The 23,224-nt window shown below is 42.7% G+C and overlaps 3 protein-coding genes across 10 annotated transcripts in view; 2 read left to right on the top strand and 1 right to left on the bottom strand.

The window, feature by feature from the left end:
* Window positions 1-8,350, bottom strand: part of LOC105026919 (lisH domain-containing protein ARMC9) — a 39,134-nt gene extending 30,784 nt beyond the window's left edge. For 4 of the 7 annotated variants that reach the window (XR_002197094.2, XM_010898722.3, XM_013135046.4 and 1 more), the window contains exons 1-10: window positions 7,846-7,982; window positions 7,169-7,267; window positions 6,803-6,928; window positions 6,307-6,477; window positions 5,360-5,515; window positions 5,138-5,230; window positions 3,582-3,606; window positions 2,790-2,947; window positions 2,606-2,704; window positions 1,332-1,367 (exon numbers count right to left, since the gene is read on the bottom strand). Coding sequence is in view for 6 of the 7 variants with exons in the window: in XM_010898722.3 (XP_010897024.1) it covers window positions 1,332-1,367; window positions 2,606-2,704; window positions 2,790-2,947; window positions 3,582-3,606; window positions 5,138-5,230; window positions 5,360-5,515; window positions 6,307-6,477; window positions 6,803-6,928; window positions 7,169-7,249 (945 nt within the window). In the remaining variant the exon portion in view is untranslated. Of the gene's footprint in view, window positions 1-1,331; window positions 1,368-2,605; window positions 2,705-2,789; window positions 2,948-3,581; window positions 3,607-5,137; window positions 5,231-5,359; window positions 5,516-6,306; window positions 6,478-6,802; window positions 6,929-7,168; window positions 7,268-7,845; window positions 7,983-8,124 lie in introns of those variants that run through there. The other 3 variants (XM_010898720.4, XM_010898721.4, XM_010898718.4) reach the window with 2 other exon arrangements.
* A 283-nt stretch (window positions 8,351-8,633) lies between these two features.
* Window positions 8,634-10,423, top strand: polr2h (info polymerase (RNA) II (DNA directed) polypeptide H). The gene is given in 6 exon segments (NM_001303889.1): window positions 8,634-8,792; window positions 9,069-9,161; window positions 9,261-9,344; window positions 9,440-9,533; window positions 9,627-9,710; window positions 10,013-10,423. Coding segments are annotated over 5 exon segments (453 nt in total). The 5' UTR covers window positions 8,634-8,792; window positions 9,069-9,088; the 3' UTR covers window positions 10,131-10,423.
* A 3,488-nt stretch (window positions 10,424-13,911) lies between these two features.
* mfsd8l1 (major facilitator superfamily domain containing 8-like 1) lies at window positions 13,912-22,878 on the top strand. Of its 2 annotated transcripts, XM_010898724.3 has the most exons (12): window positions 13,912-14,554; window positions 16,449-16,634; window positions 17,730-17,792; window positions 18,350-18,469; window positions 19,081-19,160; window positions 19,568-19,904; window positions 20,247-20,320; window positions 20,761-20,974; window positions 21,244-21,366; window positions 21,845-21,975; window positions 22,112-22,209; window positions 22,623-22,878. In XM_010898724.3, exons 1-11 carry the CDS (start codon window positions 14,479-14,481, stop codon window positions 22,193-22,195), a joined length of 1,488 nt encoding a protein of 495 aa, XP_010897026.2. In that variant the 5' UTR covers window positions 13,912-14,478; the 3' UTR covers window positions 22,196-22,209; window positions 22,623-22,878. The 2 variants fall into 2 exon arrangements, with proteins under 2 accessions (XP_010897026.2, XP_010897027.2); XM_010898725.3 differs by lacking the exons at window positions 13,912-14,554; window positions 16,449-16,634 and adding an exon at window positions 17,400-17,636.
* Window positions 22,879-23,224: the final 346 nt, after the last annotated feature.

The raw sequence follows: 23,224 nt of genomic DNA, 5'->3' as shown, positions 1-23,224 counted from the left end.
TTGTCTTTGGGTCTAGCTTTCTAATGACGTCTGTTCCCTCAGAGCAGGTTTGCATGTCATGCTGTCCATTTGACAGGGATCTTAATGTGACAGGTTTCCTGCAAACGGGACACTGACTTGACCTGTGTTAGTTTAGTTGGCCCTAAGCCAAGCTAAAAGGAAACAGATCTTCAGGCCAGAGCAATCAAAATAAGTTGGACAATGTAGGTACTAGGAGTCTTCTGAAATGACTAACACTCAATTTATTTCATCTTAAAGTCCATAGGATAAAAGCCATTGTCTGTTGAAAGTTCTCTTTCAAGCATTAAACACGCAAAAGCCTTTAATAGTTTAACTAAAATAATATTTCAGGCGATGGAATCAAACTCCACAGTTTACAGAAAATGCCAACTTCTTGACTATGACATCTTTCTGGGGACGACTCATAGAGCAGTTGCCCATCATTGGGCTTAATGTGTGATAAGTCTGTTGTTTTCCCAATACAATCCAGGTCAGATGACTATGTGAGTTTCGGTTTCTAGGTATAGTGAATGAGAGCCATCCAGCTGTAAATTGGGGGTAAAGCTATGATAATTACAATAATTACAGAAGCCTTATGGTGTTGTATTCCAAAAGAGAACACAGCCATTCTGTGTGTGGCTTATGAAAAGGCTGCCCCTTACTGGAACTATACAACAGATTTAAACCACAGATACTTTGTCTGGCAAATTATTTTCATATTTTTTTTTAATTATTTTTAATACCTGCAAGGCTCTCGGTCGTCAAACGTGGAATTAACTCAAGACTGTACTTCAATCTTCTGCTTTCTTTTGGCATTTTGATTTATATAATGTATCATTTCTTAGCTAATCGACCCTCTCCTGTGAGGTGATGAAGGCAAAAAATGCTTAAAAGATGGGGTTAAATGGGATTAATGGGAGCATCTGTGTCACACATACACAAGTTCCTTCCACTCCTAAAGGTAGAGCCAACCTAGAAACTAGATGACGGCAAACTACGAACGGGGAACAGGTGAATGCTTAATGACGTCGATGGCCACTGCGATAAGGGCAACCACCAAACAAGCTCTGTCCTTAGCAGACAAAGGTGACCCTCCTTACGAAGACATACAGCCCAACACTAAGGTAACCTAATGGAAATGACTAGACCAGACACGGGGCTGTGGAGGAGTTACAAAGGAGTTACATTATAGGAGAGAGGGAGGTGGGGAGTGTGAAAGAGAGAGGGAAGAAAGGAGGGGAAGAAAGGGAGAGAGGAGGGAAGGAGCACAGGGGCAAGGCACGAGCAACACAAGAGAAGACGGGACGACAGAAGAAGGATGCAAAACTTACATATCCGTCATCATAAGGACTCATAGAGTAGTAACCCTTTATGGACAGAGAGTCACGCACAAAGAGACACACACAAAAAGAAACGTAGTGTTCAATTAAAGCTTACGGACACACACAGACACAATTAAAGCTTACGGACACGCCAGTTCAAACCAAAGATCCCACCAGGGGCGTGAACAGGACCAAGTAGAAAACACGGATATTGACAAGGCGGGTTTCGAAATCCCCAAACTAAGATTTTTTGTTTAAAACAGACACACACATTATCTTAAAAAATGACCAAATTACCAAACACCTACATATGACGGTAATAAGACCCATGGACAGACTGAGAGGACACTTTACAACACCATATAAGGGAGAAATAAAGAATACACGTGATTGGATGATGTACAGACTGTATGAGGGTCCGAGGACCACTGGTTGGGCAAATAACCATTGTCTAGACCGCCTCCTCTGTATTAAAAGACTGTGTTAACCCTTTTCTCATTGAGAATGCTGTAACATCTACACAAATGTACATCATGAATTACCACGCTAATAAAGACATTCTTCCTCTTTCTTGACTTTCCGAGTTTTCAGATTTTGTTCGCAGATCAAAACTGTACAATATCTAACTGAACTTTAATTGCTATGTCATTTTTAAATTCAATAGCAGGCAGGCCAGAGGCAGACGCTTTGACCTTTGGGTGAAGTGGGTACGTACCGGTTTGACCTTTGGGTGAAGTGGGTACGTACCGGTTTGATCTTTGGGTGAAGTGGGTAAGTACCGGTTTGACCTTTGGGTGAAGTGGGTACGTACCGGTTTGACCTTTGGGTGCAGTGTGGGTCTCTGGTTGAGTCATCAATAGAAGTAGCAATTCTATGACATACAACTTTTCTATCGGCCAATCACAGGACAGTATGCTATGTAAAGTATATTGTTTTATACAAAAGGCTTTAACCATTTGGAGCAGTAAGTGGGGTGTGCCTATGTGTATTCTGGCGGGGTGACGTCCTTCAGAAACCCACGCAGAACTTCTTAGAAAGAGGAGTGCCAATGTACATCGAAAACTGTGGCTCACCCACAGAACACAGTTTTACACTGGGTGTTGTCCCCATTTAGTCCCCACTGAGTTCCCATTAGGCCCTATTTGACACGAGAGGATGATGAAATTAGTTCTAGCTACACAATGCTATGCAACATATGGTTACTACAAAAAGCACACAAAGTATCTGACAATGAACTTAAAAGGCCCTGCGGTGCTCATGGGAAATGGAGTGTTGTCACTCACGGTGCCAGGCCTGGTGAAGTCGACACTCTGCACTGAACTCTGTCTCAGGTGGTTACTGAACAGGCGTAGACACACGCTCTGGAGGTACTCCGGGGAGACCTGCAAAAACAACAGCGCCATGACACCCCGCCTGGTTGTGTGTGTGTTGGAACAGAGCGCTGGTGAGGCGGCAGGCAGGAAATACCATTTTCCCTCTGACGGTGTCCTCCAGAGAATCCACTAGCTCGGCTGTGACGTCTATGAGTCTGTGGTGGTCAGCCTGCATCTTACCGAACCTCCTCATGTAGTAGCTGGCTCTCCTCTCTGCCTCTGCGAGCTGAAGCTGCAACTGTTGCATGGTGTCTGCACAACACACACACACACACACACACAAAGATAAAATCAAACCAACAAACTCACACACACACACACACACCTAGCAATACTGTAGCACCAAAATAATTAAAACGACTAGAATGAGGGTCCCCATTCAAGTCAAGGAGACCAAGATAAATAGACTGGTGGCCAGCAGAAACACAGCATGGATAACCTTGTAGCCAATCAACATGGATACCAGACGGTCGATTGGCTAGCATGGATAACCTTGTAGACAATCAACACTGCATAACATGGTTACCAGATGGTCGATTGGCTAGCATGGATATCCTTAAAGCCAATCAACAATTAATAACATGGATACCAGACGGTCGATTGGCTAGCATGGATAACCTTGTAGACAATCAACACCACATAACACGGTTACCAGATGGTCAATTGGCTAGCTTGCTAGTTCAGTAAGCTAGCTAAAACTTTAACCCTTTTGGTTTCAGTGAAGTTTCATTCCAAATGGAGTGAGCTCTTCACTTAATAATTCAGGCTCAGTTTAAACACGCTCACAGCTGGTGCAAATAACCCAGGGCTCAATCAGTGTCAGCTGTGCAAATTTTACACAAACGCAGGTTAAGTTGTGAAAACAGAATGACAATAGAACAGTCACCTTTGGAACAACTTCCGCCGCCCTTCTGCGTAACACTGACGTTAAGAAACAACACAAACTCTAATCCATATGTCAACACTAACGCGGGTCATTATCAAGCATCCCTAACAGATCTCCAAAGTCATCCTTTAGGTCATCATAACTGACAGCTGGACAGAAAACAAAGCTGTATTAGTTCTATCTACAGGTTAAACCTCATCTTCTTTCTAGTCAGAAGTTGTATTAGTTCTATCCACACAGAACAACTTACAAAGAATTGCATTCTTCCATGTACCTCCTCAACCATGCAAAAAGTAATATAAAATAATAAAGGATAAAATAAGGATCAAATAAATGTGTCAGTAGAATAGAATAAGACATTGAAGACTATTTAAGCATGTCTCCAAGGGAGGTAAGACTGAAGAGCAGGTGTGCAGAACGCGCAGTAGTTATGAATAATTAGTATAAGGCTAACCCTTCACCCATTTCACAGGTCAGAAGGGGTTTCTGTAAATGATAGTTTAAGTTTGAAAATAGCCTGGCTTTAAACATGAAAATCGGTTCCATTTCCTGGCCTAAGGCTTGTGGAGGCTGCAAGCCTTAAAATATACTACAGGACTTTGACTTGGAACTCTCTGACGTGTGACTTTCTAAGCCATCTTGGTAACTAAGGACGTTGAAGTGCCCTCTGAATACAGAGAGACCAGGAAAGCTGGCCACTAGCTAGTTGGCAAGGTTCAAATAGAGCCTTACAAAACACCAACTTGCTGCCTCGATGGTTGAGCAACCGTGACGACAACGCACTGCCTGCTGCCTTTGACCACCTCTGAACTTTAACCTCACTTAAGCCATGAACTCCTTGGCCATCCGTCTACTAACCATTATGATTTAGGATGTGCGTGCTTTCTATTTAAATTAACTCAATTAAATTCAACTCATTTTATTGTTGCTTTACTGCACTGGCTGCATAGACGAGCACGGTACCCATAAGGCTGTTTGAATATGCAACGCCGTGGCAGTTTCAGACAGCTGGGTGTTTGCAGGCATGAACACCACCAGATGAAATGTTGTTCCCTCAGAGCCTCTGGCCTTTCAGTCGGTCCAAATGTATGGACCATATTGTTTGGTGAGGCCCCTCTCAGCTACGCGGGTTGTGTCCTTCTAGAGGGGTGGTGGACAATCTGTGCACCACAGAAACGTGACCGTTTTGAAAGATTACCTTTTAAGTTATGCTTTTTAGTGATCTTAGCCATACAGGTATATTTTATTTATTTTCCCTTTTCAAGAAAACTATTTTGCAGCATTTAGGTGTCAGTGTTTGTTTTAGAATGATTTCCGGGAAATGCTCACATTTTATTACATTGTGGTTTTTTTTGTAGGAACCATTCCATTTTAACACTTCTCTTTTTACTAAAGCACCGTGGAATGCATTTTAACTTTTGCTATATAAAAGAGGCTGATTTGATATTCATCACATGTACTTAACGCTGCACCCAAAACACTCTTCATAGACCACAGACATTCACTAATTAAAAGTTAACATGGGTCCCATTCAAGCACCCTGGTCACAAGGATACGTATAACAGCAGCAGCCTCGGCGCGTTGGTGACTTTCAGCGTGGCGGAGAGAAACGCCTCCAGCTTCCGCCTGACCTCCGGCACCCAGGTGTCCTGAGAACAGCACAACGTGGGTTAGCAGGCAAGAGCAACACGGTCACTCGTTCAGGCGTCGTGACCAACGGTACCGCGTTCAGACACAACGGTGCTAGACGTTAAGGGGGAAGGAGGACAGCGTGGCACCTGGAAGAGATCTCTGAAGGAGGGGTGCACCGCGGGGCTGGGCACGAATGGCAGGGCATAGTAGGGCAGGAACTCCGTGGTCTGGCTGAGCGTGGCGCCCCGGGTCTCCAGGTACTGCTTAAAGTGGGTGATCCTCCCGTCACGGTCTGTCTGCTCCTAAGAGACAAACACCCTCACACTAAATGACTGATCGGATGCGTTTGCATGTTAATTACATTTCAGGGGCAATGTGGCCTTGGGTAGAGAGCCGCCGGGGGGTAAACAGCCCCCTCCCCCAGGCCGCTGCATTGGGTCGGATCTAATGTACTGCCCCGTTCAGGGAAACCTAAATAAATATGTAGCGGGCTTTTCCAGACAGAGCTAGAAACAATGTAGATATTGGAGGGTAGAATCCCACTCAGTTAATTACATTGTTGCACTGGATTTATAGTTTATTACGTTATTGAACAGGTGACCAAATGTATTTCATTATTTATGCTAAATAATTAACATATTCCTATCTGTGCTTCACAAATGTCATAGATTATACAATGGCAGTCCAAAAGATCTAAATTGTTTTAGTTTACTTGAAATTAGGAATGGTGTGGACTGCTTATAACCAATTTGGATAGATTGCAGAATGGCTGCATGGCACAATGAGGCCACCTGCTGGCTGGAGTTGATTTGACACATTTAACATGAAACAGAGCAAGCGGATTAAGTAAAACAAGCAACACTTAAACAGTAACTCGGAAATAGAGGCAACACTGTCGAGACATAACATTGCATGGACTAGATCTGGGTTTACCTACAATGTACTGTCTTTTATATCCTTGTACGTTCTATTTCAAAGCAAACAAAATACTACCTGAACCAAGATCTGGAATTCAAGACAAAGACAGTTTGATCAACGGAATGAATCTGCCTGCTGGAGTGCTTCAGAACAGCATTTGGTGTGTTATACGTACAGGTCCACCCAAGTGGATTTTCAGGGGAAAGATGGTGAAGTGGATGTGGAGGTAAAACTCCAATTTCTGGGTCTGGGGGTCAGAGTCCCTGACCTCTGCGGGGATGTACTCTTCCCACAGCTCAAAGAAGACCTTGAAGTCCCCGTCATCAAATGAGCTCAACAGGTCCTTCTGTAGAGATACAGAAAAGATGGCAACTGGTCCAGTCATCACACTTCCGAATGGGATATCTGCTTTTTTGAGATTTGTACACCAGAGCTGCCCAACCTTGTAATCCCAGAGATCTACTATCCTGTAGGTTCTCTCTTACTTTAATTTAGGACACCGGATTCTAATAATTAGCTGAATAAAATGCTAAATCAGGTAAGTAACAAATGGCGTTGAAACAAAAACCTAGAGGACAGTAGATCTCCAGGAACAGGGTCAGGCAGCCCTTTAGTACACAATTTTAAATGTCTATAATGGATGCCAGATATTTCCATCAATGACCATTCACCTGGATAATTAATGTTTTAGAATCCCGCAGGCGGTTGCCTCTGGATTTTGGAATAAGTTTCCCCTTGTCTTTACACTCCTTCTCAAACTGATGGACCGTGTCATCAAATTCACCAAACTTTAGATACTGGTCAAAAAGAGAGAAAGATGTCACAGTGCTCAATTTAGATAACAACAAAGACTCCATATATTTATGTTTCTAATGCTATATTACCGCTACAAAAAAGTTTAATCAGACTTTAGAACAACTACATTAGAATGACACGGTGGAGCATTTTGGCATGGTTTGTTACAGAAAGCACATTTGACTTGTGACAAATACATGTTTTGCATGGTAAGATGGTTTAGTGGCCTTCCTTTTACAAACCTCTTTGATCATCCCAAGAAGATCAGCTTCATTGGCCAAGATGTCCCCCATCTCCACAACATGTGTTTCTCTGGAACTCATGAGAACACTATTCTCTGGCTAAAAGACACAAAAAAACGTTTTGCATTCTTTTATCTGCTCAACACTTTTATCTGCACCAAATTTGAGTATGAAATGACGCAGCCACAACAATGACATGCCTCGAATAGAGTTTATGACTGGTTTTCTACATGGCATGCATAACAACAGCAAGCAGGAGCACTACCGAGGTTGCTTGTTAATTAGAAATCTTGAGTACAGCTAGCTCGGTAGGCGACTCATATATTCGATTTACGCTTTAGTAAACTTAGTAAATCATATACTGTACAGATGCTATGTAGCTATTATTTGCTACGAAATACCAATATTTTACTTTTTTATCATGATTATTCAGATATATTTATCAAAAAAGGCATACACTACTACACAACATAGTATATGTTGCACCGAACAGCCTGAGGAATTGCAGAAAAAGATTATCGTTATTATGAAAACAAAGTTACTAGCTACCTACTGTACTGTAGCTAGCTAGCTAGTGATCTATTAAGACACTTTAGCTACGTAAACAACGTTCCGTTCCCATCTATAATTTGCTAAATGAAAACAACCAATTATATGTGGTAAGCGCCATGCCTTACCCCTTTCACATTGCACGAGTATACATGAAAAATATTAATCTAAAATCTGGCCAAAATGGGAATTTAGCTTTCCTCAGTTATACAGACGGCTAATTAGCACATTAGTCTGGTCGCTAGCTAACAAGACGCTTAGAACCCCTAGCAACCAAATGTTGTGAAACAGGAAAAGGAAGACAGATGTCGTACATGTCCAAAACACAAGACATGACGACATTATAAATAATATTTGGTAAATAACAGTGATTCATTAAGATTGTGGTGGAAGGCCATGGAACTTACATTCAACTAAGATAATATATCAAATTAGTTCTGCAGCTCATTTGTACACAGTTAAAAATTTCTTAAACGTTTTCTATCCCAGCTGGGCGAATCCGTGCCCTGAGACCATGTTGCAGAGATAGAAATCTCTCTCTCCTATTTGTCTGATCAGGGGCGGGGGCAATAAGCAGATCGAAGTCAGCGTTTGTGTCCAGTGGGTGACGTCTCCGAGTGGGCTGTCTCTGTTCTGTTCTATTATCTATGGTTCCTACACTGTTGCGTCTTTAGTTGGGCTGAGAAGAATATATTGGTGTTTTTAAAGGAAAACGTTTAGGTTCATATTACGCCCAATATATCCAACGTTTCCGTTTATTCAATGTAGTACATCATCAACATAATCAACATAATCAACAATAATACATTCGTTCAGGATGAAAAATGTATTAAAAAAAAAAATCACCCATTTCCGATTCTTTGCGGAAGGAAATTGCTCGCTACAGAGTTCGAATGTCAAAGGTTGAGCACATTTTGTCGGCGCGGTACATTTCAGTCCGCCACAGGAATGAAATAACATTCATTGTGTTTTACGATTTCTCAGTACTCATTTATAACTGTTTAGAAGAAAGATATTGAAATAACTGTACATAGACAAAGACAACACGTTTAAGAGCAATATTCACCCAATTGCGGTAAGTGATTATGTTGCCATCTCCAAGATTTATTTCTGGCTTGATTGTAATATACTAGCATAGCTAGGTAGCATCCGTAGTTTGACCGTGTTTTATTCTAACCATAACTGAGTTCTCAATTTGACAAATCGGTGTGAAATTTTTGTTATAATGAACTAGTTGTAAGTAGCTAACGGTTTGCAGACGTGTTCCATGGTGCATGGCAACCAAAAGCACTGATGCTGTAACCATGCTGTAGTGTGAAAGTAACAGCATTCCCTTTATTTTGTTGACTAGGTCTCAGGACTTCAACCGATATGGCTGGTATATTGTTTGAGGACATATTTGACGTGAAAGACATCGACCCAGACGGGATGAAATTTGACAGAGGTGAAATTTGGCATTAACTTGTTTTAAAAAGACACCTGCGCGTATTTAGTTCTAGGCATTTACAGAGGCTAATTTGTTTGGGTTTTGTCTGTTCTTCAGTTTCTCGTCTGCACTGTGAAAGCGAGTCCTTTAAGATGGACCTCATCCTGGATGTAAATATACAGATCTATCCCGTTGACCTCGGTAAGTGATACAGATGTGTGTGTCTAGTTTCCTGATAAAACCTTTTGTTTTGTGTGCATGTCAGCTTCATCTCTAAGTTCGGTTCCCTTTCTTAGGCGACAAGTTCAGATTGGTAATAGCCAGCACACTGTATGAAGATGGAACTCCTGACGATGGGGAATATAATCCACAGGATGAACGGCCATCTAGGTATGTTATTGTAAATCCGTCGCGCAGAGATTCTGCATTAGATTTTGATATTGTGGAAATTTCCCTGTACATCATTTTTTTAATTCTCGTTAGGGCTGACCAATTTGACTATGTGATGTATGGCAAAGTATACAAGATTGAGGGCGACGAGACTTCCACTGAAGCAGCTACACGTCTGTGAGTGACTGATCTTTCAATCTAAACCCTAGTTTTACTAAGAATGTGGGAGGATAAGAAGAAGGAGGCTGGGCATTTGTTTCGTCATGAATCTTACTGCAGCAGATCTGCCCCTGGGGCAAAATGTATATGAATAGTTGATGTAATGTTTTAGAGCCGAGCTTACCTTTTAAACAAGTTGAAAGCTCTTAGAGGACATTTGACCAAGGTTACTGCTTCTCCCTTACTTTTACCCTTGCCCTCACCTAACACTAATGTTCACTCTTCGTTTTTTGTTTTTAACTTTCCTTTCCTCCTTTCAGCTCTGCATATGTGTCTTACGGAGGTCTTCTGATGCGGCTCCAAGGTGACGCCAACAATCTGCACGGTTTTGAAGTGGATTCTAGAGTCTATCTGCTCATGAAGAAGCTTGCCTTCTAAACCCCACCTCCGGTGAACTCAGCGTTTCCTTCTACATAGCGCACAGGATCTCTCAAACTCCAGACTGCTTCTATGCATTCACATTCTGTGTGGAAAATGGGCAGGAGCTGTCCATCTCCTAAATTCTCTGACACTTTGAAGAGGTAGAAGGATGTACTTTCTACTGATGTTAAATTCTCCCAAAGAGGTGGATGAAAGAGACAGTGAATTGAAGGAACCTCAAGCAAATGTCATCTGCTGTCAAACCATGTAAATAAATGTTGTAGTTTTATTAAATATGTTCTGAGAATGTTTTCCTATTTTGTGGTGTCCGGTAATGTAGAGTAGAATTTTAAACATTCATTTGTGTGGTATTTTAGGAAGCAACTATGTATTTAAGGAAGCAACTATGAACCTAAAGGTATCGTTTACACAGTCTTGACAACTCTGATCTTTGTTTCTGCACATTACTTCAGATTTTCACACATTGCTTTTCACATCTGATTGGTAAAGAGAAAAACATCAATATTGGGCGGCTCCTCTCCTGGCTTTGGCCAATGCTTTTCAAGGGGGATGCAGAAGACAATACGATTTGGAAAGTTGTAGGGTACAGAATCATGTCAGCTCTGTCTCAGATGTTATAACTACAGCGGTAAAGATGGACACCCGTTCACGTTCTTGTCGTCCTTGTGAAGTTTATCTCTGAATTCCCCCAAATGTGTCCGCTCAAGAGGACTATGGGGCATGGTTCTATTATGCTTCCAGGGCAGAAAATAAATTGATGCCCTGCAAATGTAATTGAATTAAATGTGTTCCTGAAAGCGGCAGTGTGTGCTACACAGCTTTCCCAGTGTCAGCCTTAATGGAAGTCACAGGACTGGGTCACTGAGGCCGATGGACCTGGTTTGTTTGGGAGGAGAGACAGAATCTGTTTCTAAACCTGTACTGGACATGTGTTGGAATCTTCTCTACCTGTTGTAGTTGCAGGTGCTATTTTTTTTTAACTAAGCAGGTTTCACGCAGGATGTTTTTATGTGTTGGCCTGCCCTTTCAACTCTAAACGTTAATGAGAAACTAAGATCCTTTAATATTTCTCTACAAAAGTCAGTGCTGTAGATTATTTTGAATAATATTCTACCAACATTGTACAACTGTTGGAGAAGCAAATGTACAGTATATTGTTTTTGAAAAATACATCTTGCTCAAACTTTAGTTGGGACACCGTAATGGACCACGATATTCAAACTGTCTCAGTGGTGGAACTGCGACGTTACAGAGCTACAGTATCAACACTGTTTTGAGAGCCATGTACAGTTTGGGTAATTGTCCTGCTTAAAAATACAACTGTATCCCACATTTAGGTTACAGAACACAAGGCCAGTTTGGCGAGTGGAGTGTAACTTAATGAGTTGAGAGGTTCAACCCCCTCCAGCCTAAAAGAGATACAAAGAAAACATGCTATTGGAATGAGGAAGTGTAAATGGAGATTGAGTAATGTCTTAAGACGTTGTTCTGTATTAGAGTGTCTGTTAATGCAGCAGTCATATCACCAGAAACAACATTTATTGTCTTTCTCTGGATTAAACAAATCCATGTTCATGAAATGTATGCTCTGTGGCTTGGATGGTAAAGTTGTTGCTTCTCTTCCCAAATGTAGGCTGTCACATGCAGTCAAAGAATGATTGTTTTATTATATTTGCTGTATGCAACGAAATATAGTGTTAGTTGGAAAGGGTTCATGACCTTGTGAGGTACCACACACTGTTGCTATACCACATTCTCTGAGAGCGAAGACAGGTGTGCACTTTGACAATTAAAAACTCAGTCAAGGGGCAGGTGTAAAAAAAAAAATCTGTATTTGCTGTTCTTCTGGTTTGATAAAACGTGTTAGTAGATCACTCCTTCCCAATTTGTTAAACGTCTAGTTGTGTGCGAGTGTATGAAATGACAAGTTTGTTAGCGGTCAGCGGTGGTAGCATTTTAACTGGGTATGACACAGACTTTGAAGTAGCTGTTTCCCTTGCCTCATAAGGTCTGTGGCTTTTGTGGGGCAATGGCAACAATTGTTTTTGGGGGATGGTTGTCAGTATGTTCAGAGGACCACTGGTGCACACTTTGCATGGTGTGGTTGGACCATTGAGGAAGTGAGGCTGTTACGTCGGTACCGTGAACCAGATCATTCAGTTGGATCATCCTAGCTGCTGTGGTTGCGGTGGATAGGAAAGAGGTCAAAGTGGGGTAAATTTAGCCGGTTTGAAATATATAACCAGTTCGTGATCAGCGCTGGTAGCATTTCAATCGGTTACGTCACTCTGAGACCTTGAAGTAGATGTTTGCCTTACTGTTATCACTGTTTTCAAAGAGCCTGGTGGTGGTTCTGAATGTTCTGTGCCAATTTTGCTTGATATTTGGAACAGTTAATAATTCCCTCCACCCTGACTAAGGCCCCGGTTCCAGCTGAAGAAAAACAGCCCAAAGCATGATGCTGCCACCACCATGCTTTACTGTGGGTATGGTGTTCATTGGGTGATGTGCAGTGTTGTTTTCACGCTAAACATACCTTTTGGAATTATGGCCAAAAATGTCCACCTTGGTTTCATCAGACCATAACACATTTTCCCATATGCTTTTGGGGGACTTCAACCGAGCTTGGTAGTTTTTCTTTGTAAGAAAAAGCTTCCGTCTTGTCACCTTACCCCATAGCCCATTCATATGAAAAATACAGGAGATCGTTGTCAAGTGTAGCACACAGCCAACACTTGCCAGAAATTTCTGCAGTTCCTTTAATGTTGCTGTAGGCCTCTTGGAATCCTCCCTGGCCAGTTTTCTTCTTGTGTTATCATCAATTTTGGGGGGATGTCCAGTTCTTGGTAATGTCTTTGTTGTGCCATATTTTCTCCACTTGATGATGACTGTGTTCACTGTGTTCCATGGTATATCTAATACTTTGGAAATTATTTTGTACCCTTCTCCTGACTGATATCTTTCAAAAATGAGATCCCTCTGAAGCTTTGGAAGCTCTTCCAACTAAGAGATGCAACTAAGAAAATTTCAGAAAAAGCCTTCTAGAACAGCTGAACTTTATTTGTGATTAATCAGAGTCACTTGGGTGTGTATACTTTTTATATCCACCGGACATTACAACAGTGACCAGAAGAAATGTCAAATAATGTAAAAATGGGAATATTGACAGTATGTATAGAAATCTTAAATATTATAAATGTAAGTGTAGTAGTGCCTATAAATGAATACATTAAAATAGAACCAGATTTTCTGAGCAAATGCAGCTCACTTGTCTTCACACAGTGGAAACAGTACACAGAGCATACATCTCTCACAAATACAAGTAACACCTCTGAAAACACAAGTCATGCAATACTCTCGAAGTTTACATACAAGTCATGTACAATCAGAGCATGCCTGACTGAGATTGCCGTTTTAGGACTAGTTACACACTTTCTATAGTTACACACTTTCTTCCACAAATAGGTGTATGTCTGCATGGCGGTTGTACATTTTTAAGGGGAAGCTATTTGTTTTTCCCCCGAGCTATGTAGATAAATTCGAGATGCGTGTTGATGTCTGTGTGAATTCTATAGTGACAAGTTGAATATTTGGGCAAATTCATATTGTTGCATTTCTGTTATTATTACATTTCTTTATAATACATATTATATTCATGGTTTTATTTCAGACTTAATGTTATAATAATTTCTACAACGCAGAAAAAATTGTGGCAGTTACACAGATACATATAAGCTTGGAAATTGCATCCTAAATATTTATTTTCCCGGAAGTGAACGGCTTAACGACGTGGGAAACACCGCGGTGGCGTTCTGTCACGAAGTATGCGCTTCTCTGCGTTGACAGACGATTCTATCGACAACGATCATTGCTTACAACTCAACAAAACGTTGAATAGTTTTCATACTTAACATAAGAACAGGGGAACTGCAAAATGAAGAGCATAATTCTAGAGTGAGTTAATTAATGTTCTGCTCGGTGAGTACCCCAAAGTCCGCAGATTTTGGAATGCATGGTGCTGTGGATCTGGGACAGTCACCTCGAATACATTCGTTGTCCTGGTCGGTGATCCCCTGAAGAGATGCTTCAATATTGTTACTGAAATATGTGTCATTATTAGTAATTTGGTGAATGCAAGACGACAACCGAAGATCACGCTTACTGTCCACGCGTACCGTCTGTTCTCTGGATTAATTGCTCAGCAAGCTGCTTCCAACTGATACAATTACATGTTGACTTGAATGTGGCCTACGCACAAGAATAGCATATGTGTTTGATCAATAATGGTAACACTAGGAAAATATTAAAAATAAAACATTAATGGACAAATGAAATAAGAGGCCCAATGGAGTATAAACGAAAAAAGAAGCTGACATACTTCACAATTGGACTGATCTTTCTTTTGAGTGGCATCGAATATGGTAAATATAATTATTTTGGTATTTCCTGTGTGCATATAATAGTACCATAGTACACTTTTTACATTGGGCAGATGGCTTAAGTCTTTGGAAATGAATAGTCAAACCAGGAAATCAAAACATTTGGGATTACTAAACTGATTTGAATCGGTCTTTGCGAATAATACAGCTAATCGTTTTACTATATATAGGAGACGCTAATCCTGGCCCTGTTGAATTTAGTGTTGATCATTAAGGGATATACTAGGAACATAATCTGCAAGACCCCAGTGGCTCCCCTCACCTCTACAACTGTGCTTATTAACTACTGCCTCCTCTTGGCTTTGCTAATCATCTCTGTGCTGATCAATGTTCCACAACTATTGCCTTGCTTAATCTTCTAATAGGCTTGAAGAAAAGTATACTGTATTATGAAACCCATGCTTCAAATCCTGAATGCTAATTGGCTGATACCCATGGTATAGAAGACAGTTTATGAAGGGTGTGACATTGCCTCACTTATAACTGCTCTAACTGCATTTGGGGGGGGGGGGGGGGGGGGGGGGGGCTGCGGGGGGGGTATTGCAAGTTTACCATGGTTAAGCATTCCACGACACATATTGGTCATATCAAATGCCAAACTTCCCTCATGTGGTTTAAGTACACCACAAGTAGATCTGGGAATAGGTTTCCATCTAATCTAAGAGTCTTGCTGTCACAATCAGAGTTTAGACTGGGCCCCCGGCCTCATGTCAAGAGAAGCAAATTTGCCTCTGGGTTACATCATGTCCTGAAGGGTGACTGATTTCAGCAAGCACGCTGTTTCTAACCTTGATGTCGAGGAGAGAGCATTCTCTAACCTGCTCATGACTTCAGATAATCTAAGAGCATTGGCTTCCATTAGACCCTGATCAAGCTTCACCCCGGTCACCTGACATCAGAGGTTGTGTGTGTATATACAGAGACTGCAACTTTTTCTTTCCTTTCCAAAAAAGTTGGTAAGGCAGGTTTTGAGTGAGGAAGAGAAGGGTTAAAATTAAGAGACCACTGCAAATTGAACGCTTCTGTTACTCACTCAACTTTCCTTTCCAACTGTGTGTGTGTGTCCCTCATTGGTCTTTATTTCGTAACAAGGTCTTTAGTTACACTGGCTCCCAGACATGTTCCATGGGAAGCTGTATGTCAATGAATCAATGGGTTCTACTTAGTCAGCATTATCCTTTGGATTGCCGCTGAGTGTCCCTGCTCAGCCTTGAGAACGGGGGCTGTGCCTCAATCAGCGCACGTTCATAAATTTTTTTTTTAAGGGTCTCTCTTACTATGGCCGGATGTCTACTCTAAGCAGTAGCAAAACCCAGGGAACAGGGCTAGCCCTCATTAGCCGATAGAATGTGCTCAAATGTCACATCACGTTTAAAAAAGGCATTCCAGTGTTTTTGTTGGAAACGTGCATCTGATGTATGACTTGAGAGTTCAGTGATTAGAGTTAGCACTGTTCTATTTGGCTGAGGCCCAGGAGATCAGGTCCACTTTCATGTATCCAGTACAGCTATAGGGACGGTCCAGTCAGTGACCTCCGGCAGGGCTTGAGGTTGGGCCAAGGGCCTGTATTCTTAAAATGATTTAGAGAACTGACCTGGGATCCGTTAATGACCGGAGTAGATTTGTAGTGGATGGGTGCTACAACACTCCAGGGATACTGGGACAAGAGTATCCAGGCTTTTCAGAACTTTCAGTGTGATGCTGTGGTAAGTCACTGATATGGACTACACCTCATGGTCTGTTCATTGTCAAACAATGAACAGCTGTATGCTATCAAACTTACCTCTTCAGGCTTTTAGGTCGTTAGGAAATTGACTGTTTAATGTGAATAAGTGTGCTTATTGGTTCACCTAACTGATGCCCCCCCCCTGTCCAGCTGTGATCTTGCCGACGATATGGAGATACCTTCAGACTCTTGGGGCAGCGCCCTACTTCCTGGGCCTGGGCCTTTCAGCATTCAGTCTGACTGGTCTCCTGTCCGGGCCTCTGTTTGGTCACTGGTCCGACAAGACCCGCACCACCAAGAAGATCATCCTGTTCGCCAACCTCTTCGAGATTGTCGGTACGGTATTTCCTGATCTGGAGCCTGAGGATTTTTCATTCTAGCTGATAAATATCTACTTCTACTACCTGTTGTAAACCCTATGGTGTAGATATTGCTTACACCTTCACAGGTTACTATATGCTGTGTTAGCATACTATTAACATAGTACATGGTAACCTACAATGACCCAATGTATTTGGAGTTGTACCACTGCCATCTAATTTAAACCGGGTAGGCCAGGAACTGTAATTTCCAATAAAGGCTAGTGAAGCCAACTGGGCAGAACAAAACACTGAAGAGGTTTGCAGAGCCGAGCAAGAGCAAATGAGCCATATCTAATGTTGTCATGTGACATCTTGCTCTTATTCTTTATTTGCCTCTCAGTCACGCAGTTGGTGTTGAATGATATCACCCCCTTTTGAAAGGTTCGCCTTTTGTTGCCTTACAGAAATTAAAACACATAAAATCAGACTTTTTCCGCAATTATTTACACACAGTAACCCACAATGTCAAAGTGACAAGTTCTTAAAAAAAAAATTATAATAATTGTCTGAAAATGTATTAAAATGAAAACGGTCAAATAGCCTTATTGGATTGGTGAACACCCCACCTCAGAATTGCAATTGCAAACTTGCTGAGGTGTAACAAACCACCTTCGAGACCTCAAATCAAGCTAATTGGCATCCATCTGTGATCAATTGTCGTGATTTTGATTAGTCCAGATTGAAAGCAGTTAGAGTAGTCAACAGCTTAATAGCGCAATTCTACGAGATAATGTTGCGGAAAAGTCTGGGGTGGATTTTTACACTGTCTGTATATATTTTGCCAAGCCTGTTTTTACATCAGTAGTTGTCTCAAAGTGCTTATACAGACATGCTATAGGCTATAATTTTGATCATATATATTTTATTGATAACATATAGAACTGTGTTTTTCAGTCTATTTCTATAAGCAATGAAAGCATTTCTCAGGCAACATTTCTCAGATGTACACATTGTAAGGCCTACATGTAAGCCCAGGGTAGGTTGTCTCTCCCTGAATTTAGTATTTATTCTACAAATAACTATATATTTCTTGGATTACACCTTAATGGCATTTGTGTTTGGCCTCCAGGTAACTTCATGTATTTCATGGGCTACTCCAAATGGCTTTTGCTATCCAGCCGACTTGTAGCAGGTGAGAATACTCTTAAACCGCTTGATAAATGCAGTGTCTAGCTGCACAGTAAAGCTGTTTGTATTTATCAGATTATTTGCGTTACAGCCCCTGGGACTTTTTATCATGAAATCAAAATTGAGTGTTTGCCGATGTAAAACACAAATAAAACTTTAGAATGTCAAAGGAAATGTGTATGTTTCTAAATGAATTGCGAGTTTATAACATACAATAATAGCCTCGTGGGGTGGGGATGCTTCCAAGCGTCAGAGCCTGGAAAGCAAAATGGAAATCCTGGAAGAACACCTGCTGAGGTCCGCGGGAGACCTTGGCCTGGGGGGAGATTGATCTTCCAGCAGGACAATGACCCTCTCCGCTGTGGCTTACAAGCGAGATGGTGTCCATCCTGGTTGTTCTCATGTTGTAACAAAGTAGGATGAAGTCCAAGGGGGTGAAAACGTTTGTGCGCCGCTGCACAGTGTAGTCAGAATGCTTCATCCAGGCAGTGTGTCGGTCTGTTGTCAAACGCCGCGTTCCGCGCCAATGTGACTGACGGTGCGTTTGGTCTGTTCCTGGAGGCATTGGCACTGGAGCGGGCTCGTCCATCTTCGGCTTCCTGACCCGGAGCACCGCGCCGGAGGACCGTTCCACCGTGTTCGCTGCGGTGATGGCGTGCCGACAGGCCGGCCTCCTGATTGGTCAGTGTTGTTTTCTGGCTGCTTACTTAATGTTTTTTGGTTAGTTAAAGGGTTTGGGTTTGTGAAAATGATGAAATGAAGGTGCTGATACTGACGCTATCTAATGTCTATTCACGACCAGTGCTTAATGCTTTATATACAGTATATACAGACGGGTGGCAAATTAAAGGAAAAAGCCACATGAAGTGTCTCAGCGAGGTGGTATTCCCCCATTTGGTGGTGGTGGTGGGGGTGGAGGAAAGCGCTGTCTAACACGTCGGCCCAAAATCTCCCAATGATGACTGCAAAGGCCATAGCATTTGATTCCCGTCATTTTCATACTTACCAAACATTCAGTGTCCCCATGTGCCCTGTGTATGGGGGCGTTGTCATCCTGGAAGAGACCCCTCCCATTGGGATAAAAACATATAACCATAGGAAAGAAGTGATCACCCAGAAGGGCTTTGCAATGATTTGCAGCGACCCTTTTTCCCAAACTATTGCCCTCCCGGCGTAACATGGCCTCCAGGGGTCAAGCGTTCAGATTTTTCCTTTAACTTGACACCCGTCTCGACATCGATGGGCTAATCTTGGTTCCTTTGGTCCATTGTATTTTCTCTCACCACACACAGGACCAGGATTTAACATCTTCCTGAGGCTGTGTGACTTCCAGCTGGGACCGTTTGTGGTCAATAAGTATACTGCCCCTGGGGTGAGACTCGCAAAGAGCTTTTTTTTTTCATAACGTTGAGTTTAGCAAGACGTCCTGTACGTTGTGTTGTAATTACTTCATACATTTTTGTTTTATAAAGATTCACGATGCCCTGATAATGTATTGCATTTGGAAAGCTCTTTTTGTTATACAATATTTAAATTAAAATGCATCTTGGTTATTTCATCTTGTCTGTCTGAAGTAACTCAGGATTTGTTGAGATTTTTATTGTTTTGTTTCCCATTCAGTGACTAAACATGTAGACCACCTGTTGGCAGCTCTAACATGAGGTCATTGAACATGTAGACCGCCTGTTGGCAGCTCTAACATGAGGTCATTGAACATGTAGACTGCCTGTTGGCAGCTCTAACACGAGGTCATTCTGTCTTCTGTTGACCTTTCCACAGCTTTTCATGTGCCTGATGTGGATCCTCCTTCAGCTGGCGGTGGTCTTCATGTACTGGGACATCCCTCCCCAGGAGGAGCCAGTGGTGGGGGAGGGAGATGGGGAGGTGGGGGAGGGAGATGGGGAGGAGCGGGACGATGAGGCGAAGCCCCTTATTGGACCGCGCATCGACCTCCTGGGTTCCTACGGATCAGTGGTGACCCCTGACCCTTCCCGGACCGTGGCTGGCCACCTGGCCATCTCCAACGGCAACCTGCCTCACCTCTCTTCTCCCCCGTCGCCCCCACCCGAGGGGGAGGGCATCTCAAGCTCTTTGAAGATGTTCAACATAAGAAGAGGTGGGTGGTGATGGTGGCTTTCTGCAGTGTGGTGAATTCTGTTTATTCCCTTCTGGAACACGCAACAAGGGGTGCTGCTAAGAATTTTGGGTCCCATGACAAAAAATCTAATTGGGCCCCCTCTGCGCAGCTGTTACCAATTTTTTGGGGCACCTGTCAGTCATGGGCCCTTGGAATTGTCCTTCCCCCCCCCTATATGGCGCCCCTACACGCAACCATACTGCTATACCTTCTTCCATCTCTCTCTTTCTCTCCCCCTCTCTCTCTCTCTCTCTCTCTCTCTCTCTCTCCTTTTACCTTTTTTCCCTCTATCTGCCTCGTTTTGGTTCTCAACCTGTTTAGAGTTCCTGAGGGAGGAGGTAGTTGTGCTGTTGACGGCACAGTTCATCACACTCTTCAACCAGACAGCACTGGAGGTGAGCCTTCTACCACTGTACACATGCACATACACTCCCATTTGGGTCATTATTTCCTGACCCTTTAAAACGTGGTGAGCCCCACTGACCTGGGAGAACGTTAAAGCAGGAACCTTCAATCAAGGTAATGATGGTTTTGGCGAGGTTGGAAGAAGATTTTGAAAGAAACATTAAAAAAATCACATCTACGGGTGAAACATTTTAGTGCAAGGATTAACTATAGGATGTGAGAAATTACTATAATAGATAGACAAAAAAAAAAGACCGTACTGCCTTAAAATAGTTAAATGGAGTAATTGGAGTTATTTAAAACTCCCCTGTCCCCCCGTGGGAATCACAACAACCAAGTGAACACTGACAACCCTGGATTGCCTCTTGGTTTGGATGGGGGTCGCTGGACCAGGAAAAAGTCAGAGCGTCTTCACTTCCTCCTCCCTCAGACCATGGTGACCCCGTTGACCCAGCAGTACTTCAACTTCGGGGAGCTGGAGAACAGCGTCATGTACTGCATCTGCGGCGTGGAGGTGATCGCCGGCTTCCTGTTTGTTCGCTGGCTGTGCCGCCGCGCGGCTGAGAGGGTGGTGCTGGCCGTGGGGCTCATCCTCTGCAACGTCTCCTGTGTGTGGTGCCTCATCTTCCTGGCCAACCCGCAGGGTGAGTGGGGGGGGCGTTTTGTGCTTGTCTCCTTTTTGTTTTAATCTTTTAAGTCGAACTGTCGTTTTGATCCTGCGTCTGGGTCATTTCTGAAGCATTTACCACACACAACAAGAAAGCGTTTGGTTGACTAAATATGTTCACTGAAATGTGCCAAGCTTAAAGGAACAGATTACGACTCCGTAAAATACAACTTTTGAGTTTAACCTCTGATCTGTAGTTTGATATTTGCGTTGCAGATCAAAAGCAAATCTCTCTCTCTCTCTCAGGCACTCTCCCCTGGCAGTTAGCGGAGTTCATCATCGGGGTGTTCCTTCAGGTTTTGGGGCTCCCATTTGTTGCTGTGGCACAGGTGTCTCTCTTCTCCAAAGTGACTTCGGAGAAGACTCAAGGTGAACAATATCTCCCTCTAGAGGACAGCTTGGTGAACAGCTATGTGGTTTATCTGTACGCCTGTATTGCCGAGTCAAAACAAGGGTATTGTTCACAGAGCTCACGCTCTCTGGTTAGGGACATCGAACAGCCAGTCATTTTACCCCCATACGCCAACAACAGTAATGGTTACTGTCTTGGTGGAAACCATTAGTTCAGAATAATTCTAATTGCTTTAAACCTGCCTGAGGTCATCAGGTTAGTGAGTGTTTAAAAAAAAAAAATGTGATTGCTAATCTTTTAATTTGTCACACATAGCTTGTTTGCTCTTATAAAAAATACTTAAATTCTCTCACAAAATTGCAGTTCAGATTAAATATCCTTATTTCAGCAATCAATTAACAATGTTATTAGAAGATCACGAACCCTATTTGTGTCGGCCACGGCCTCTGCTGTGTCTGTGGTTTCTGTCTTAGTTACTGTCTCTCTCGCCTCCAGGGTTCAGCCAGGGTGTCCGTCGCTCCGTGGGGGGTCTGGCCACCATCTTGGGCCCCTTGTGGGCAGGGGGTCTGACAGGGAACTTGTATGTCATGCTGGGGGTGATGGCAGCTCTACTGGCCCTGCTCACTGTAAGTTCACTGTGTCTGGCTGCCGTGTGGGAGGACATTTTACCATTATATCAAACATGTTTTGTTTTCTTGTCTCAAAACGGTCTTGGGTGGAAGTTATCACGGTATGGTTGCTTGAACTTTTGGCTCTTGTCAGATCATGATGTTCTGCTCCTATGACCGCCTGGTGGAGCCCAATGTGGTGGAACATGCCGAAAGCTCTGAGGATTGTGGGGAATGAACAAGCTGGCCAAGGTACGTGTGCAGTCTTGATCTTGAAACCCTAGAAGTTTGTGTCAGATCTACAATGAAATATTTGTTCATTTGTGAGACAACCAGTAAAATAGTTTTTTGCTATAAGACCTTTTGTTTTGTGTGTCCGATCATACCCTAAAACAGTGTTTCCCAATCCTGCGTCAGTCAGTTGTGTAACTGGTAAGGCAATGTTTGAGTGTGTGAGTGCCTGGGCAAAAACCAGAAACGTGCACCGTTTTGGGTCCCCGGGACTAGGATTGGGAAACACTGCCCTAAACCAATCAAACACTTTTTTTAACAAATAATTGTCAATCACAACTTCTGCTTCGCTACTAAATCGACCAGAACGATTGTTTTCCAGCCTTAGCCGGAGCTTTCGTACATTGTCTTGTTGTGTTTCCTTTCACTGCTAGTGAGAAGTGACGAAAACAAGTGAGAAGACACCTCTTCAACTACCTCTTGGCCCAGTGGCACGGTCTCTCTCTGGGCTTAGGGGGAAGAACGGTGGGACAAACACAAGGGTGATGATGCGCGCCCACACACAGTACAGAATGTGCAACATGAATGCACCTCTGATATACCTCCTGTGGAAATACAGTAACAAAATTACATTTGTTAATACACAGTTGTACAGAATATTTAATAAAAGTGTTCTGTGTGTCTTTTGCACAACAGTGTTTGTGTTTTGCAAGATATTTTATAACCTACTAAATCACTAATGGATTTCACATAATGTCACTGTTCATTTTCACCGTCTGTGGGAGCGGTGTTTTCAGATGTTATAATAGGAGCAAATGATCAAAACACATGATTATACCTCACCCCAATGCTAGTCAAAGCACGGCTTCAGCTTACTGAAATGCAGGAACGCTAGATATCATTGGATTAGGGCTGCACGATATATATAGTTTCAGCATCAACACGGCGATGAACGCGTCCGCAATAGTCACATCGCAGAACGTGTGATTTATTAAGGTAAACATATCCAGTGGGTGTAGAAAAGAATCACCCCCCC

Source organism: Esox lucius, chromosome 8 (genome assembly GCF_011004845.1).
Source record: "Esox lucius isolate fEsoLuc1 chromosome 8, fEsoLuc1.pri, whole genome shotgun sequence".
In the NCBI taxonomy this organism is placed as follows: Eukaryota; Metazoa; Chordata; class Actinopteri; order Esociformes; family Esocidae; genus Esox; species Esox lucius.
The sequence above is the reverse complement of the archived record's forward strand: the minus strand, read 5'-3'. Positions and strand labels throughout refer to the sequence as shown.

Excerpts from the sequence above, each read along its gene's own strand:
- mfsd8l1 (XM_010898724.3), top strand. The coding sequence starts at position 14,479 with ATGGAGTATAAACGAAAAAAGAAGCTGACATACTTCACAATTGGACTG. Across the intron at positions 16,635-17,729 it reads CAACCTCTTCGAGATTGTCG|GTAACTTCATGTATTTCATG; the intron begins GTACGGTATTTC and ends TTTGGCCTCCAG. Across the intron at positions 21,367-21,844 it reads GACTTCGGAGAAGACTCAAG|GGTTCAGCCAGGGTGTCCGT; the intron begins GTGAACAATATC and ends TCTCGCCTCCAG.